This window comes from Ursus arctos, chromosome X (genome assembly GCF_023065955.2).
Source record: "Ursus arctos isolate Adak ecotype North America chromosome X, UrsArc2.0, whole genome shotgun sequence".
In the NCBI taxonomy this organism is placed as follows: Eukaryota; Metazoa; Chordata; class Mammalia; order Carnivora; family Ursidae; genus Ursus; species Ursus arctos.
Window position 1 is genome coordinate 104,922,092 of NC_079873.1, and position 19,929 is coordinate 104,942,020.

Here is a 19,929-nt window from a genome sequence, read left to right on the forward strand (position 1 = left end):
AATTGTGATGCTTCTAGATTTGCTTTTCTTTTTCAAGATTGCTCTGGCTATTCAGGGTCTTTTGTGGTTCCATACAAAATTTAGGATGGTTTGTCTTAGTGCTGTGAAAAATACCATTGGTATTTTGATAGGGATAGCATGAAATGAAATTGCCTTGGATGGTATAGACCTTTTAACAAGGTTTGTTCTTCCAATCCATGAGCATGTAATGTTTTTCCATTTCTTTGTGTCATCTTCAATTTTTTTCATCAGTGTTTTATAGTTCTCAGAGTGCAGATCTTTTACCTCTTTGGTTAGGTTTATTCCTAGGTATGTTACAGTTTTGGACACAATTGCAAATGGGATTGATTCCTTGATTTCTCTTTCTGCTGCTTCATTATTGGTGTATAGAAGTGCAACAGATTTTATATATTGATTTTGTGTCCTACATCTTTACTGAATTTGTGTATCAGTTCTAGTAATATTTTTGGTGGAGTCTTTGAGTATCATGTCATCTGCAAATAGTGAAACTTTGACTTCTTCTTTGCGGGATTTGGATGCCTTTCATTCCTTTTTGTTGTCTAAATGCTGAGGCTAGGTCTTCCAGTACCATGTTAAATAACAGTGGTGAGAATGGACATCCCTGTCTTGTTCCTGAGCATAGAGGAAAAGCTCTCAGTTTCCTCACTGAGGATGATATTCACTGTGGATTTTTCATATGTGGCGTTTATTAATGTTGAGGTATGTTCCCTCTATCCCTACTTTGTTCAGAGCTTTTATCATGAATTGATGTTGTACTTTGTCCAATGGTTTTTCTGCATCTATTGAAAGGAATATATAGTTCTTATCCTTTTTTATGTGTTATATCATGTTGATTGGTTTGTAAATATAAAATCACCCTTATAGCACCAGAATAAATCCCACTTGATCGTGGTGAATGATCCTTCTAATGTACTGTTGGATTTTATTTTCTCGTATTTTTTTGAGAATTTTTGCATTCGTGTTCATCTGGGATATTGACCTGTAGTCTCTTTTTTAGTGGGTCTTTGTCTGGTTTTGGAATCAGGGTAATGTTGGCCTCCTGGAATGAATTTGGAAGTTTTCCTACCATTTCTATTTTTTGGAATAGTTTGAGAAGAAGCCTATAGATTCACAACTGTCTGTGTTTTAGGAAAGCTCTAAGAAATCTTTCCTAAATCATATCTGTGTTCTGTTCTCTTCCTAGAAGCACAAATTATACATATCATAGAGCTTTCTTTGTCTTCCGTATCTTCACTTTTCTCTAATAATTTTTAACTGTTATTTTCCATTTCACTTTGCTCATTTCTCAAGCCTACTTTCCATGTCTCTGACCATTTTTACCAGTATCTATTCACCTTCATTTTTGTGGTAGTATTATTTCTCCTTATATTAACTTTATGATCTTTGTTGACTTATTTTTATGTGTTTTATGTTTGCTTTTTCATGTTGTTCCACAATCCTTTATTGGTCTTTTCCCCCCTTTTTGCAACATATTTTGCATCAGTACCATATTTGTTTGTTTTCAATTATTACTTAAAGTTGCATTAGGGGAATTCTTTACTAGCCCTGCTATGTGTGACAGTATCATTTTGGGGGAGGGGCTGAGAGAATGAGTAGGATAGTAGTGAGTAGTTGAGACTAATTAATTTGAGCATGATTTGTTATCTATATAAATTCTTGGAAGTAGTCCTTCTTGTAGTTTTGATTCTGCTTCTAACTACCATGAATTTTTCCTTGCTCATAGGAAAGTCCTCTATGTATGGTGCAGAGGTGTCTGTGTGTGTTTGTATGGGCATGTATGTGTGTATGTAGCATTATATCCTTTAATTTTTCTAGTCTCCACCTCCTCTGACACTATATGGTGGTCAAACAATGTTTCAGGATATTCTCACTACCAGTCTGAAGATGATTTTGTTTCAAGATGGGGGCCATTTGTTTCCTCAGTCAGGTCATGGTACCCATCTTTTAGGACTCTGTTCTTGGCCTGAATTCCAGAATAAAAGGCATCCTCAGTGTCTTCTTCACCCTAATCCAATTTTTACTGCCTTTGGGAATCCTTACTTTTTGGGATCAAGGTTAAAAATGCTTTTACATTTCATCAAAACTGGAGTCTGAGTTTCTCCCATTTTCCTTCTAGTTTTTACTTGATTCCAAAGAGGAGAAGGAAGCAAAGATGTCCTTACTCTGACATATTGAACTAAAGGGTCCCTAAGAATATATTATTAAACAGATGTTTTAAGAGCAATTAGCACTAATCACTGATATTCAGCCTGAATTCACTAAGAAGAAATTATGCCAAACTTACCTTAAGAAATTGTATTAAAAGTTTACTAGACTGGTAGACCAGGGAATATCATAGACTTTATCAAGACATCTAACTACTTTTTAAAAAATTATACCTTCATGAAGAAGAAACAGCAGTTGAAAAAATAGTACAATTAGGCTGATGTCACTGGTTGACTAAATGAAGTCAAATAGAGTTGACTGATGAATGGATATCAACCTGAATGGACGTCCCTGTGATAGTCCATAGGGGTTCATCCTTTGAATGTTGTCATCGATAATTCAAATTTGTAAGCTGGCATTAACAAATGTTGGTTGGAGAAGATTATCTTTTGAATTATTAATCAAAAAGAATTTCTGAAGTTTGAGAGAACAGGCTGAAATCAAGAGATTAACATTAGCTGAATCAAACAAATTCTTATACATAGATACCAAAAAAAAGCATTAGTTCTTGATAGGAATGCTTAATAATAACTGCTCATTATAAATAAGATGCTGGGATATAGGGGAAAAGCAAATTTAATGTAAGCCTTCCATCTGGTGTAACTTTCAAAAAGCCAAATTTGATTTGAGTTTGAGTTAAGAATTACCTAGAACAAGTGAGATAATGAGCCACTTTTATTCTATACTGTTTGAGCCATATTTAAAGCATACTGTTCCAGTTTGGTTATATACTGGAGAAGGGGCACATATCTCAAGGGAATGATGATTGCTAATTTCAGATATCTGAAAGGCTGTCATGTATGTCTTTTGAAAAATGTGGTGGACTTTAATTATGGCTAGGAAGAGGTACAAGAATGGTTTGAAGGCAGAGAGAGAACTAGAATAGATTAGTAAAAGACTTTGGATGTCAAAAATGATGACCATTTCTCCAATTCCAAGGAGTGCTTAAAATGAAAAAAAGACAAAAAGATTCATCTAAAACTCTTCTGCAAAGATGGTGATATCAGTCTTTTTCTTTAGTCCCTCTCCATGGTCAATCCATTTAAGTTATCTAAAAGAAAGTGATTTTGAGATTTGAAAAAAAAAAGCCTACAGAACACATAAATGTGTGAGGGTGCTATACTTTGTCTATACTGCTACAATGTGAAGGAACTAACAGTGAGAACTGCTGACCCACAGAAAAAGTGAAGTGCATTGAAAAAAATATTGGTATCTAATTACAACTCAGTTTAGTTTTTTCTTCCTTTAGAGAAACATATTAAACCTTATTTGATTTATAAAGCAAGAATGGATTTAAAAATAAATGATTTAAAAATTTATTTCTGATTTGTGCTATGATTTGAGATTAGATAAAATGTGAGGGAAAAGATTATAAAGGAAAGGAAAAGAATGAATAGGTGGAAACAAAACCTCATTTACAAATGAAGACAAATGACTACCTTATAATTGCATTCTGGAAAGTAGATGAACTTTGGGCTTCTGAGGATCAACTACATGTGTTTATCACTGCTTCCTCTGACAATCCCACTAGAACAAGAGTAAATAAATAAAATACATATAAATAAGCACCAGGAGAACTGGAGAAGGGATTTCAGTCAGACAAGAGGTTTTAATACATTTTTTTTAGAAGAATGAATATGGAAAGAGAGAATAAGAACTAATCTATTAAGCTGGAGTAAGACAGAACCCTAGAGGGGCGCCTGGGTGGCACAGCGGTTAAGCGTCTGCCTTCGGCTCAGGGCGTGATCCCGGCGTTGTGGGATCGAGCCCCACATCAGGCTCTTCCACTATGAGCCTGCTTCTCCGTCTCCCACTCCCCCTGCTTGTGTTCCCTCTCTCGCTGGCTGTCTCTATCTCTGTCGAATAAATAAAATAAAATCTTAAAAAAAAAAAAAGAACCCTAGAGAAACTCGGGGTTTGAGGTGCTTGGCATAGCAGAGAATAAAGCAAGTAGGGAGATTGGTTAAGAGTCTGTGTACAGAGTAGTCAAGACCCCAGAGCCTGGCCAACATGTAAAATGTCTGCAGCCAAATGTCTGCAGCCTCTTTCCAGAAGAATCTCAGAAGTTTCTAAAGAAGCTGAATGTCTCCAGAATAAAGACCATTACATACTGACATTTTGAAGTATCCCATAAAAAGTTACCTGCTTCCAACTGATCTTAAGTCATCGACTAGTCAACAAGCTCAGTTCAGATACACTTAGCATACATACATCTTTTATGTTGTCAAATAATATTGGCATATCAAGAATTATCAAAGTGAAGTTTGCAATGTGAAAGAGAAAAGCAAAGATTTTTTTGTAAAACTCATCTTGGAGGAAAGAGGGATAATTTAGGGAATTAAAGAAAATTCTAACTTTTATATTTATAAATATATCCATAAAGCAATAGGATGCTAATGTAAAAAGAAATCAGAGAATAAGGAAGAGCTCTTGAAATTAAAAAGAAGTGCCAAAACAAAAACTTTAATAGAGAGATGGGAAAATAAACTGAGGAAAATCTCCCTATAAGTAGGGCAAAATGGAAACAAAACAAAACAAAACAAAAAAACAAGAATGTAAAAGAAAAGGTAAGAGACTTGGGGATGAATCCAGGAAGAAATCCAACTCAGAAGCTGCAGAATGAGTGAACGGAGAAAAGGGAATGAAGGAAATTAACAAAGAACTAATACAAGACATTTTTATAAACAGAATTACATAAGCCTCCAGATTGAAAGTGACTTCATTGGCCCACATAAAGGTGCATCATCATGAAATTTCAGAAAGCCAGAGATAAAGTGATAGTCTAAAAAGATTCTTGAAAAAGATGTGTTGTTGTTTTGTTGTTGTTGTTGTTTCAAAGAAATGGTTAACAGAATGGCATGAGACTTCTCAAGTGTACTGGATGGTGGAAGACAGCGGAGTAGTAGTAAATCTCATAAATCTGAGGGACAAATGTTTTTCAACCTAGAATCCTGTGCCTTGCCAAAGTATCAATTAAAGGAAGAGGTACAGTAGCCATTTTCAGACCTCTAAGATCTCAGAAATGATACTTCCCATGTACTCCACCTTAGGAAGATACTGGAGGATATGTTCTATTAAAACAAAAGAATAGAATGTAAAAGAGAAGGACATTGGATCCAGAAAAGAAAGTATCCAACAGAGGAAATGAGTGAACAGAAGTCCTAAAATGAAAGCTATGCAGCAAGCAAACCTGGAGAGGAACTAGTCCAGTTTACGGCAGGAGGCTAGATGTATTTATATAGTCATTTATAATGATGTTACCACTGATTATTGATTGAACTAAAAATATTGTTATAATTGTATAGGAGGATGGAAGAAGAGTTGTATTAATGAGGTAAATAATCAAAAGAGATTGGTTATGTGTGAAACTAATAGCATTATAAGCCTATTATTTAGAAATTTAGAAATGTCACTTGAGAATTAAAAATAATTTAGGCTTGTTAGACAAGGTGAGTACATTAAGGTAAAGGTTTTCTGGTTTTCATTATAATCCTTTAAGTTCTTTAAAAAACTGTGTTTTTTATTAAACTTTTTAAAATTAAAAATAAAAGTAAATAAAATGAAGAAATAAGCCTCTACGTTAAAAAAAAAAAAGATTATTCTTAGAACTGCTTTTGGGGCACCTGGGTGACTCAGTCAGTTAAGCAACTAACTTTTGGTTTTGGCTCAGGTCATGATCTCAGGGGTCATGAGATTGAGCCCTGCATTAGACTTGTGCTGGACATGGAGCCTGCTTAAGTTTCCTTCTCTCCCTCTGACACTCCCCCTCTAAAAAAATTTTTTTTAAAAGGAATTGCTTTTAAAATAGTCATAAATTCTTACCTAAATTTGGAAATAAGTAATTCTTAGCCTCTTTTTCTTATTATAATAATATTTGAAGGATGCCTGGGTGGCTCAGTCAGTTAAGCATCTGCCTTTGGCTCAGTTCATGATCCCAACGTCCTGGGATTGAGTCTAGCTTTGGGCTCCTTGTTCAGTGGGAAGCCTGCTTCTCCCTCTGCCTGACACTCCCCCTGCTTGTGCTCTCTCCCTATGGCAAATAAATAAAATCTTTTTAAAAAAGATTTTCTTTCTTCAAAAAATATTTGAATGCCCTAGAATAATATTTTACATTAGAGAATATACTCAACTTCCATCCATATCTTGGAAAAATTTAGTTTATTACTATTAATGGCTTTTAAATCTGTGGGACATTCCTGTAAATACAGCCACAAATTGAGTCACCCCTTGGTATTTTCTCTGTGGGGTGAATAATATTCACTGTGGGTTAAGTTGAACTCATAAACTGGTAGTCTTCCCGCCCTGTTCTATGGTAGACATAAATACCCTGACAACAATAGTATTCTATCATTGATGAATCAATTGAAACAAATACAAACAGCAATTATCTTTGGAATACATGTGGGATGCAGAGCTAAACATAGCATGGCCCTAGTACTCAGAAGCTGATGGTCTAAAGAGGAAAGTAAGGTATATATGCATATACATACAGAGCCCTGATACAGGGCCAAGTACTGACTGTCATAGGAGAGAAAAAAACAAAATACTCTCTCTCCATTTTTTTTCTGTTTACCTTAACTTGGCTGTTTCTTGAGGAAACTACTTCCTTAGCTGACAGTTCAAGTGGAAGCCACCCTTCCATTCCTTCCTTGCTGCTTCCAGGTCATTACTTATTCCTTTATTTCATGCAAACTGCTTTGTGCTTTAATGTTCACCTCATGTGGCTATCTCTATTTTTCTTTATCATCTTTCCAACATTATTGTCTCCTGTGTGCTCATTTTATATATAGGATTTTTACAACTAGTTTACATTATTTGCAACCATTCCAAGCTCAGTCATTGTTTTTCACTTGGATGACACATCTGACATCATAAACTAGAATTGAGCCTGTGGCCAGTTCTATCAAATGAGCTCTGCATTATCCCACTTGCTAAGCACTGTTACTGTTTCCACCACTAGGTGAGGGCTTTGGAAATGAATCAGTCTGATTGCCTGTATACTTGTTCTAGTGTTTTGTTTTTCCAGGAAGACCATAAAGGTTAAGTCAGCCAATGGTATTAATATGTTTGGAATGGCCACCAGATATCAAAGCTTCATGATAAACTTCATTGTAGACATGTGAGGTCGTATGCTCCACGAGGCTTACCTCTGTGTCACCCGGACACCTGGTCAGTGTCCTAATTGTTGTTTCTTGTGTGGTTATTTATCTTCCCTTCACTTCTTTTTTTTAAGATTTATTTATTTATTTGAGAGAGAGAGAGAGAATGAGTGGGGGAAGGGGCAGAGGGAGAGAATATCCAAGCAGACTCATGCTGAATGTGGAGCCCAATGCAGGGCTCTATCTCATGAGCCATGAGATCAGGAACTGAGCCAAAACCAGGAGTCAGATGCTTAACCAACTGCACCACCCTGGAACCCCTAATCCTCCCCTCACTGTTTATCTTTGTACTGTACTGTGCTTTTTTCTAGGTTTTATCCTCCCGTCCCTCATAAGCTTTCCCTCACTTGTCTCAGGAATTCCTGTTCACTGGAAAATAGACCATTCTGTATTATCAGCTTTTTTACTGAAAATATTTTTTTATTCCAATAACTCCTGTCTTAACTGACACCCATTTCTCAGTTGAAACTTCCCTTCTGCTACCTTTTTGCTTGGCAGAAGCTGTTAATCTCACCCCATTTTCTAGAAGTGTAGTTCACATCCTCCTAACCCCAGTATTGCTTTCAGACCGTAAATCTCCACTCTTCTATACTAAAGGTGTCTTTAATATCTGAAGCTCCAGATGTTCACTTGGATTTCCTGTATATCAGGATTTCCTGTTCCCTTTTTTCCTTCATATTTTTTTTCCTTTGCACATAAGTCTCCATATCTGTTCCTAGCCTCACTGGATTGGTCTTTTAATTTTATTCCTCCACTAACCATCTATTCTCTACCCAATAGTCAGAATGATCATTTAAAATTGTAAATTAGAAAAATTTTGCTCAAAATACTTTAATGGCTTCCCAACACACTTAGATCAAAATCCATAATCCTTACCATGACTTTCAAATCTTCATAGGATCTGGTCCCCAGATCTATGATGCTACCTTTTACAATTGTTCTTCTTTAAAAAAAATTATTGAAATTCAATTAGCCAAGGAATAGTACATCATTAGTTTTTGATATAATGTTCAATGATTCATTATTTGAGTATATCACCCATTGCTCATCATATAACATGCTCTCTTTAATGCCCATCACCCAGTTATCCCACCCATTCTTCTTCTTCTTCTTCTTCTTCTTCTTCTTTTTTTTTTTTTTTTTTTTTTTTTTTTAGTTTTTTATCATTCACTCCACTTGGGTCACAGTGACGTCCTTTATGATCTTTGTACAAGTCACTCACCTTCCAATGGCAAGTGCTTTGTCACTACTATCCTTTCTCTTTGAAAATTTTGTTTTCAGATCTTTTCATGGTTTGCTTCCTCATTTTATTCAGATTTCTGCTTACCTTCTTAGAGAGATTTTCTCTGACTAGCATGTATCATACTTCTCTACCCCTGACCTGCTTTCAAATACTGTTTATGTTTTGGTGGGTAGAAAGGTACACCGTGAGTTAAAATAAATTTCATATAATGGTTTTTACATCCTTCATGGAGAAGGCAAAAGGAATTGTCAAGATTTAAAATAGATTTTATAAGAAATAGAAAACAGAATTGGTTATGAACACAGAGGAAGATTGCAGGCACAGATTGAAGGACTAGAAGAATTCAAGAATATAAGCTTATAAATGCCACCAATCCATCAATGGCTATGGACATTTTTTTCAGAAACAAGTAAAAGAGTTGGATTGGAGTGACTGAGGAGGTTGATGATGCTGGGGAGTGAGTGCAGTAATATACCACCTGGCCAGGTCTAGTTAAGAAAGCAAAGAAAACAGAGTAATGGATTTTGAGAAACTGCAGAGTTATTCATTTGTTAAGTATTTACTGTCTACTAAAGGGTAGGTCATGTTTTAGGTGCTGGGGGTACAGCAGTGAATAGTAAAACATGGTCCCTTCTCTCAAGGAGGTCAAATTGAAACTACCCATTAAATAACTAATCCCCATCCTCCCTCCACCCTCCCCTTAGCAATTCTACTTTCTTTCTCTATGAATCTGAATACTCTAAGTACCTTATTTAAGTGGAATCATATAATAATTGTCATTTGTGACTGGCTTATGCCACTTAGCATAATGTCATCAACATTCATTCATGTCCTAGCATGTGTCAGAATATCCTTCATTTTTAAGGCCGAATAATATTCCATTGTGTGGTTAGACCACATTTTGCTTATCCGTTCTTTTCTCTATGGACACCTAAGTGCTATTTGACTTTTGGCTCTTGGAAATTATGCTGCTATGAACATGGGTGTACAAATCTTTTTGAAACCTTGCTTTCAATTTTGGGGAATATACACCCAGAAGTAGAATTGCTGGATCACACTTTAATTCTATTTTTAATTTTTTGAGGAACCAACATACCATTTTCCATAGTGGCTGCACCATTTTACATTCCCAACAGTGCACAAGGACTCCATTTTTCAACATCATTGTCAACACTTGTTATTTTCTGTTTTACTGTGGTTGTTGTTGATAGTAGACATCCTAATGACTATGAGGTGGTAGGTATCTCATTGTGGTTTTCTTTTTTTTTTAAAGATTTTATTTATTTCTTTGAGAGAGAGAGATAGGGAAAGAGAGTGAGAAGCAGACTTCCTGCTGAGCTGGGAGCCACCATGCCAATGTGGGGCTTGATCCTAGGACTCTGAGATCATGACCTGAGCTGAAGTCAGATGCTTTACTGATTGAGCCACTCAGGAGCCCCTCTCATTCTGGTTTTCATTTGCATTTGCCTAATGACTAGTGCTGTTAAGCATCTTTTCAAATGCTTGTTGGCCATTTGTATATCTTTACAGAAATGTTTATTCAAGTCCTTTACCGGTTCAAAAATTGGGTTGGGATTTTTTATTTGCCTTTTTTATTGAAATATAATTGACAATATCTTATTAGTTTCAATATCTTACTATCTTAATACAATATCTTATTAGTTTCAAGTGTGTACCATGATTTAATATATTTTATACATTATGAAATGATCCCCATAAGTATAGTTACCTTCACTGTACAAAGTTATTATAACATTATTGACTGTATTCCTTATGCCATATGTTACAACTCCATGATTTATTTTATAACTGGAAGTTGATACCTCTTAATCATTTTCATCTATTTTCCTATTCCCCCAATCCTTCCCCTCTCTGGTAACCAACGGTTTCCTGTATCTAGAGTCCGTTTCTGTTTTGTTTTCTTAGATTCCATATGTAAGTGAAATCACATGGTATTTGTTTTTCTCTGAGTTATTTTACTTAGCACTATACCCTCTAGATCCATCCATGTTGTGGCAAATGACAAGATTTAATTATTATGGGTGAGTAATGTTCCATTTTATATATATGCCATATCTTCTTTATCCATTCATCTATTGATGGACACTTAGGTTGCTTCCATATCTTAGCTATTGTTAAAAATGCTGCAATAAACATAGGGTCTATGTATCCCTTTGAGTTAGTGTTTTCATTTTCTTTAGGTAAATACCCAGTAGTGGAATTACTGGATCATATGGTATTTCTAATTTTTTGAGGAACATCCATATTGTTTTCCATAGTGCCTGCATCCATTTACATTCCTACCAACAGTATATGCAGGTTCCCTTTTTTCCACATCCTCACCAACACATTTTTTTGTCTTTTTGATAATAGCCACTCTGACCAACGTGAGGTGATATCTCATTGTAGTTTTGATTTGCATTTCCCTGATGATTAGTGATGTTGAGCATCTTTTCATGTGTCTGTTGATCATCTGTATGTTTTCAAATCCTCTGCCAATTTTTTAATCATGTTGGGGTTTTTTTTTATATTAAGTTGTGTAACTTCCTTATATATTTTGGATATTAACCCCTTAGTGGATGTATGACTTGCAAATACCTACTCCCATTTAGTATGTAGTCTTTTCATTTTGTTGATGGTCTCCTTTCCTGTGCAGAAGCTTTTTAATTTGGTATAATCCCATTTGTTTATTTTAGCTTTTGTTGCCGTTTCCTGAGGAGATTTGTCTTAAAAAAATATTGCTAAGACTGATGACAAATAGCTTACTGGTATTTACTCAATAAAATTACTTTATTAGTCAATAAAAAAGGCAAAAAAAAAAATCCCAACCCAATTTTTGAACCGGTGTTTTCTTCTAGAAGTTTTATGTTTTCAGGTCTTCCACTCAGGCCTTTAATGCATTTTGAGTTTATTTTTGTATATGGTATAAAATAGTGGTCCAGTTTTGTCTTTTGCATGTAGCTGTTCAGTTTTCCTAGCACCATTTATTGAAGAAACTGCCTTTCCCCCATTTGATCTTTTTACCTCCTTTGGTCATAGATTAATTAGCTATATATTCATGGGTTTATTTCTGGACCCCCCATTCTATTCTATTAGTCTATGTGTCTATTTTCATGCCAGTACCATACTATTTTGATGACTATAGCTTTGTAGTACAGTTTGAAATCAGGGAGCATGATACCTCCAGCTTTGTTACACTTTCTCAAGATTGCTTAGCTATTTGGGGTCTTTTGGTGGTTTCATACAAATTTTATAATTTTTTGTTCTAGTTCTGTGAAAAACACCATTGGTATTTTGACAGGGATTGCACTGAATCCATAGATTTCTTTGGGTAGTATGGACATTTTTAAAATGTTAATTCTCAGAATCCGTGAGACAGTATATTTTTCCATTTGTGTTGTCTTCAATTTCTTTCATCAGTGTCATAAATCCCCCTTGGTTAAATTTATTCCTGGATATTTTATTATTATTATTATTATTTATTTATTTATTTAATGTTTTTTTAATTATATTATGTTAGTCACCATAAAGTACATCCCTGGTTTCTGATGTAAAGTTCGATGATTCATTAATTGCGTATAACACCCAGTGCACCATGCAATACGTGCCCTCCTTACTACTCATCACCATATTTTATTATTTTTTATGCAACTATAAATGAAATTGTTTTCTTTTTTTGCATTTTTAAATTTTTTTATTTAAATTCAATTTAATCAACATATACTGTATTATTAGTTTCAGAGGTACAATTTAGTGATTCACTGTTTGCATACAACACCCAGTGCTCATTACATCAAGTGCCCATCACCCAATTACCCATTCCCCGCATCCCCCACCTCCCCTCAGTTTGTTTCCTATAGTTAAGGGTCTCTTATGGTTTGCCTCCCTCTCTGTTTTCATCTTATTTTATTTTTCCTCCCTTTCCCCTATGTTCAACTGTTCTGTTTCTTAAATTCCACATAAGTGTGAAATAATATGGGGTTTTCTTAATTTCTCTGTTAGCTCATTATTAGTATATAGAAATGCAAGTGATTTCTGCATATTAGTTTTGTATTCTGCAACCTTCCTGAATGTATTCTAGTAGTTTTTTAGTAGAGTCTTCAGGGTTTTCTATATATAGTATCATGTCATCTGCAAATAATGACAGTTTTACTTCTTTTCTAATTGTTATGAATTTATTTCTTTTCATGCTGTGGCTAGGACCTGTAATACTATGTTGAATAAAAAAATGGTGAGAGTGGACATCCTTGTCTTGTTCCTGATCTTAGAGAAAAAGCTTTCAGCTTTTCACCTTTGGGTATGTTAGCTGTGGGCTTATCATATATGGTTTTTATTACATTGAGGTAACGTTCTTCTATCCTCACTTTGTTGAGAGTTTTTATCATAAATGGATGTTGAATTTTATCAAAGGCTTCTTTTTTCTGCATCTATTGAAATGATCATATGATTTTTATCCTTTTTTGTTATTGTGGTATATACCATTCATTGATTTGTGGATTTTGAACCATCTTTGCATCACTGGAATAAATCCCACTTGATCATGGTAATCTTTTAAATTAATGTACTGTTGAATTTGATTTGCTAATATTTTGTTGAGGGTTTTGGCATGTATGTTCATCAGGGATCTTGGGCTGTAATTTGTGTGGGTATGGTGTCTTTGGTTGTGATACCAAGGTAATGCTGGCCTCATAAAGTGCATTTGGAAGTGTTCTCTCTTCTTCAATTTTTAAAAATAATTTGAGAAGGATAGGTCTAACTCTTCTTTAAATGTTTGGTAGAATTTGCCCATGAAGCCATCTGGTCCTGGACTTTTTTTGTCACTTCTCTGATTTGTCTTTGAATCCCGCGTAGCATATATGCCATTACTTTGCTTCACTTATGAAAACTGGGGTTCAGGAAAGTTGAATGTCTGTTACGGGGTGGATTCAGAGGCACTGGGCTATATCTGCATATACTCTGAGATCCTGACTGAGTATCAAGTACATTAGGTCTCCAAATAACCCTGTAATTAGCACTTCTAGAACAATAGAAAGGAATGCCATCTGAGGTAAACCCTTGAGTTGGGCATGCATTGGTCTATAAAAGTTTTCATTGCCTCATCCCAAAATCCACATGAGGTGACTTTCAAGAAGGAAAGGTATCCTGGGAGTCATACTGCTTGGAGGAATTTGGAGGTGTCAGTTTCAGTTTGGTGGTGTGGGAATTACTCCCAGCTGAACTACAGAGATATGTTCTCTGTATAGGAGAGGTCGAGACTAAGGAGGAACAAACTGAGAATCTTCAATGGAGGGAAGGTCATCTTTTTATTCAGTAAACATCTATCACATGCCTAAGTCAGGCACTTGGCTAGGGAGGAAGGAATAGAATCACAACTTGGTCAAAACTAAGTCTAGTTTGTATCTATCAAATTCCAAAGCATAGGGAAGTATTGAAAACTAGATACAGAAATGGATAAATGTTAACCGTTAATCTCTGCTTCCTGTTTCTGTTTTCTTGACAGTACAGGTTTTGCTTTGATTTCCTTCTTTGACCATTTAGGTAAAAATTAGAATGGTTGACTAAAATGTGCCATGTTGGAAAGGGCAAGGGAAATTAAAAGGTAATTTTCCTTTATTGCTTTAAAAATCTGAGATTAAATCAGCTGCTGCTTCTCCTCACCTATAGAACACAAAGGACTTATGAAGCTAAAGAAAGTGTTTGCTGTTTGGAATGATTGTTTCAGAGACTTGGTCATAAACAGCTTATATGATGACTAAATGAAATAACGTGAAAGCTTCTAGCAAAGTCAAGGTAGTGGGGTTCTTTCCTTTCTCCTTTTTTCTTTGTCTATCCACAAAAAAAAGAGATTACTAAGCAAATTAATAAGTAAGCAGGCAAACAAGTAAAGTGCTATTTAATAGCAGAGGCATTTAGCAGCAGGCCTCTATTCACACAATGAAGTTGCTAATTATAAATGAGTCCCATGTAGTATTTAAGACATTTACAAGGCTCTTAGAAGCCTTAGAGCTCTGTCCCCCTTCCACTTGTAGCAATGTGGCTGCAATTCTTAAAGAGAAAGAACAGTATTGCTTTATAAAAGTCCTATTAGTGAGATGATTAATATGCTTAAACCAACACTTTCTCATTTATTCCACACCCCCTCTCTGATTGAAAACCCTAAAGTCAGCATGGGCAGGCAGAGCAGGAGAGCATGGCATACAAAGCCTTTGCCATGTACACTGTGATGCAGCTACAGCAGACTTCTTGTCGTCCCCCCAAATAAGCAGTGCCCTTAGCTTGTGCTGAATCTTCATCTGATGAGCTCCTGGTTATCTTCTGTGACCCAGCTCACAAACTTCGTTGCCTTCTCTGAGCTACATTTTCCAACATCTGTAGGTACTTTGCCCTTCATTTTATTGAATTCCCATCATACTTTGCTCATATCTGTTAGAGCTGTGATCATATTATATAGCACTAATGTGTTCCTACAGCTCTCTCCTCCACTGGACTGTAAACTCCTGGAAAAACAGGGATTGAAATGGATTCATCTTTTAACCTTCCCACCTATCCCTAAATACCTGGCATAGTTTAGACCCAGTAGACATTCAGTAAATATTTGGCAAAGTTATACTAGGATCAGGAAGGTAAATGGCAGTATGGTCTAAAGGGGGAAAAGATAAAAATGGTAGGGACTCTGATGTAAAGAAGAAAAGAAAGAGATTAGGAGAAAGGGGTCAGTAAAAGAAGATGGGAATAGAGAAACCCTGGAAGGAAACAAGTAAGCAGAGAAGTAAAGTAAAATACAGATGCTGGGAAGCAAAATAACATAGAGAAAGGTAACAAATGAGCTGTGTGACATTAGGGCAATGCAAGTAGTTGTCACTTTTCATCAAATACACTTGGGCATTTCTGAAGCTCATCTATCTCCATCTTTTCCCTAGAAACAAAAAGGGATGGAAAAAAGAAAAGGCCAGAGTGCAGAGGGAGGCAACAAATGCTATAGACTATGATCTCGGCTTCTCTCTTCTGATCTAGACCTGAGCTTTGTTTCCTCTTTTCTTCATGGAGGGTCCATGTGTACACAAATCATATATGTGGGAACAAATGCACACATGTGTACATGTTTGTTTCCCATTTTTTTATTCTGAAAAAAAAAAAAGAATTACAAAGAACAGTGTCATAACAAAGGCAGAAACAGCCAGGGGCTTGCTGTGTCAGAGGGAAACATTTGCATAGCTCCCTGGGGAGGCCTTGACTCCTGCCTGCAGCCATGTATGAGTGGAAAACCCTGGTGTGACCCCTAGCTTGCTGAACACATTAACGGTGCATGAAGGGTGAGATACTGTTGTAATGATGCATGTAAACATGCCATAGTATTTATTGTGTCTTTAAGATGAAATGACTTTCAGACTCACATAGCTCTCTTCCTCACAGGGGATGTGCCACTTGATGGTTGAAGCCTTTTGGAGTTATTTCTCGGGTAACCAAAAAGTGCCTCGCACCTATAGAAAGCAACACAGTACAGCCCTGGATAAAAGTCAGGAGCCCAGGTGGCTAGTGTGGGCTCTGCTACTCAGTCTGAGGCTGAGTTTTATCATCTGTCAAATGGGAGTAATTTCACCTACCTACTTGATAGGGTTACTGTGAGGATCAAATCACATGAATATATAAGACCCTACATATGACCAACATTTCACAGTTTTCCAGTGATTCTTACCACCATACTTTCATCTGATCCTCTCAAGAACCCTGCCAAATATTTTGATTTTCATTTTACAGATGAAGAGACTAAAACACAAAGAGAAGTGACCTGGCCAAAGCCACATAGCTAGTAAACCAAGATGATGCAAGTTTTCTGTTTTCAAGCTCATCTTCAATTATCCTTAGACACAAACCTGGCTACTCAGTGCTATTGGCTTCCTGGCCCCTGTTTCTTAACTTCCCTCATGGCTCCTCCTCCCTACAGCCTCTGAAGGTGCTCTGTGTAATGAATTAATTAGCTTTTGTTTTGTCCCCTCTTCTCCCCTACTTTTTCTGGCTCCTAGAAAAAAACACCAGCAGCCCCAACAAAGAAAACCAGCACCACCTTCAACATCGTGGGAACCACCTATCCCATCAATCTGGCCAAGGACACTGAGTTCTCCACCATCTCCAAGGGTGCTGCTCCCAGCGCCTCCTCAACCCCGACAATTATTGCTTCGCCCAAGACCACCTACGTGCAGGACACCCCGACTGAGACCAAGACCTACAACAGTGTCAGCAAGGTTGACAAAATTTCCCGCATCATCTTTCCTGTGCTTTTTGCCATTTTTAATCTGGTCTACTGGGCCACCTATGTCAACCGGGAGTCAGCTATCAAGGGCATGATCCGCAAACACTAGATAGTGGTGATGCAGCAACCAGAGCACTGTATACCCTAGGAAGCATCCAGGCACCCAAACCCCAGGGTTCCCCTTCCTGTGTTTCAGGATTCTTCTTTTTAACTCTCAACCAAGCTGTGACTCTCAATTCATATTTATGAATCTCAATGAAAAAATAATAACAGAAAAATTACTTGTCCCTCTGACATTGCTGAGTGTACCCTCATCAGAGCCAAACACTGCCATTTGTTCAGTTGCTCATCTTAGTCTGCCAGTCTCCCCCAGCTGAGGGCATTACATGTATTTTATTGCACTCTGCCCACTGCAGAAACAACAGAAAACTCTAGTACTTGTAGTGGGAAACTTGGCTATTTGAGTGGTCCAGACCAAGGAGGATTATTGACTGGTCCAGATCAGATTATTCTGATTCATTCATGGGCCAGGCTATCCCATCTGGTCCTGGCCTGCTATTTCCTTTGCCTACAGCAGGGCCCACTATGCAAAAGTACTGCTAGCCAAGGCAGGAGCCAGTGATAACCTCTAAACCTGGCCCCAGCCTCTTTATTGGCTTGAAGGTTAGTGGGGACAGTTGAGGCTCACTACTGTCAATGATATATGGCTGAAACAGATAGACCAACTAGGCCAACCTGGCCCTAAGATGGCTGATGCTCTGCCATGTTCAGCCCCTCAGGAAAATAGTATCTTCTTTGATATATCTCTCCTTCAGAAAAGCCCTTTGACCCCCCCTTGTAGCCAGCTGGACGCTGCTTGGTTTGGACTCATTACTGCCTGCAAATTCTTCAGGAAAAGGATCAAGTATTTTTGTAATTTATACTAAAAAGGGACAAACAGAAACAAAAAGATCTAGATCAAAGGCCTACACAATATTTTTTTTAATTAGGTAAGAAAGTCACCTCTCTTCCAAGACACCTAGTCAAATACTGGATGGGGCAAGAGATTTGGGCTGGGTGGTAAAAGCTTAAAGTCTGGCTCAAAAGAGAGGGCCACTGACAGGTGAAAGTCCAATTCTTCCTTCCATGCCCTCCACACCCTAAATGCTATCCCAGGCCTAAGAACTCTGCTCCCATTATGACAGAGAACTCTGGCCCTCTGTTGATGCCAATTCTTAGAGGGGTGATTTGGAGTCTAGTTCATTTTTGAGTCAAGTTAATCATTATTACCAGTTTGTTAATATATTACTTAAGGGCCATTTGATCTCATTTGTTCTTCATATATTATAATTGTTAAATTTTTATAAGGTAGATAAACTGAGTCTTGAATGTTGGAATGACTTGCTGGGGTACCTTACGAGTGTCTGTAATAGAGAACGATCACGGGTCCCTTTCCAAAGACCAAAATAAAGACAGGATGAGAAGCCAGGTCCACTTGACCTCTGAATCAGCACAATCTCAACAGCCCTGCTGATTCCTGAATGCAGTTTGGTTGGACACCGAAAGGATTTGTAGAAAGAAGTCACAATGTGTTACCCAAGACCACTTCTAATTGTCACAGCTCAATGGAATGATATTAAGATGACAGTCCCAGTCACTAGTCCAGATATCCCAGAAGCCCAAAGTAAAGCCACAGATGGCACCAAAATCAGACTCTCCCTGCCTACTCCCTAAACAAAGCTCCTAAGGGGTCTATCATTAGCCACTGGTTGCCTCTGCACCCATCCTTCCCCCCATCCCCTGCTTCTTTGCCATTGCTGGGCTAATGCATGCCAGTCCCTTTATTTCTAAGAGTATGTCTGTAGGAAAATTCATGACTAGAAGAGTGTAGTGTTGTGGGTATGTGGGGATGGGGGGTGGTGGGGTGGGTGGGGCTGTTAATGATCGTCTAAAGGAGTTTAGAATGAAAGCCTGACCTTCACCTTTTTGTAGAAATTGTGTTTCCAAATGCTTTGGTGCAATGTTTAGCGGCTGTTTATTAAACTTCTGAATTGTACTCAGACTGGAGAACTTTTTTAAAAATTTAGATCTATTTTAGAAAGAGTATACATGAGCAGGGGGAGGGGAAGAGGGAGAGGGGAAGGGAAAGAATCTCAAGCAGACTCTCTGCAGCGTGCAGAACCTGATGTGGGATGTAGGGCTTGATCCCACGACCCTGAGACCATGACCTGAGCCAAAATCAAGAATTGGACACTCAACTGACTGAGCCATTGAGGCACCCCAAGAGACTTTTTTTGGTTACTCATCTTTCACCCCCACTCTCAAGTCACCCTTACTTTCTACTTCTTAACACTATTGAAATAAGCTGGAAAAAGGGTATTCCCAGAGCAAGAGACCTATTACAGTTGATCCAAAATGGAACCCATGTGAAAACATAGCTTTGAATGACTCAAGGGTCTCATTACCTAATAAGACAGAGAAGGAAACACCTGCATTGTTTCCTCGGCTAAATTCACCTGCTCCCAGGAAATAGGGAAAGTTATTCTCATTGCAATTCTAAAGGTTTTCTCTGTCACATTGATTACCATTTTTCTTAGTCAATAATTCCCTTAGGTAATAGCTAGTTATTAGAGTGGATGTCTGATTGGTTGATCCATGTGTTGGGAAATGGATGATGACCTTTATTTCTAAGAGTTAAGAAAAATCTGGGAAATAATCTCATGAGATCTGCTCAAGGAAATCACTTGGCTCCTAGATGATGGAAGAAATCTCTTTGGGAGAGCATTTCAAATCATATAAAAAGTTTTCTTGAGACTTGGCCAACCTGACCCTCATTGCATATTTCAGCCCTGTGGTTATCTGATGGATGCCTTGCTGCTGCAATAACCTCACAGTCCCTTGACCAGTTCAACCATACCCCCAGAACAGCCAGGCAAGGTACAGATGGCAGCCTCTCTGACAAAACTGCATACCAGTATTTAAGGGTTGTTTTCTTGAACTCTCTGAAACCACTTTGCCTCAGAAAGCTATTCCCCTAGTCTTAGGGAAAAGCTCAAGCTATTCTCATCAGC

At 37.3% G+C, this 19,929-nt stretch overlaps 1 protein-coding gene across 1 annotated transcript in view; it reads left to right on the forward strand.

Moving 5' to 3' along the window:
- The window catches only part of GABRA3 (gamma-aminobutyric acid type A receptor subunit alpha3), a 370,374-nt gene extending 351,639 nt beyond the window's left edge, over nt 1-18,735 (forward strand). Inside the window, exon 10 of the mRNA XM_048213585.2 lies at nt 16,653-18,735. Within this exon, the coding sequence (XP_048069542.1) occupies nt 16,653-16,988 (336 nt within the window). The 3' untranslated portion in view covers nt 16,989-18,735. The remainder of the gene's footprint in view (nt 1-16,652) is intronic.
- Nucleotides 18,736-19,929: the final 1,194 nt, after the last annotated feature.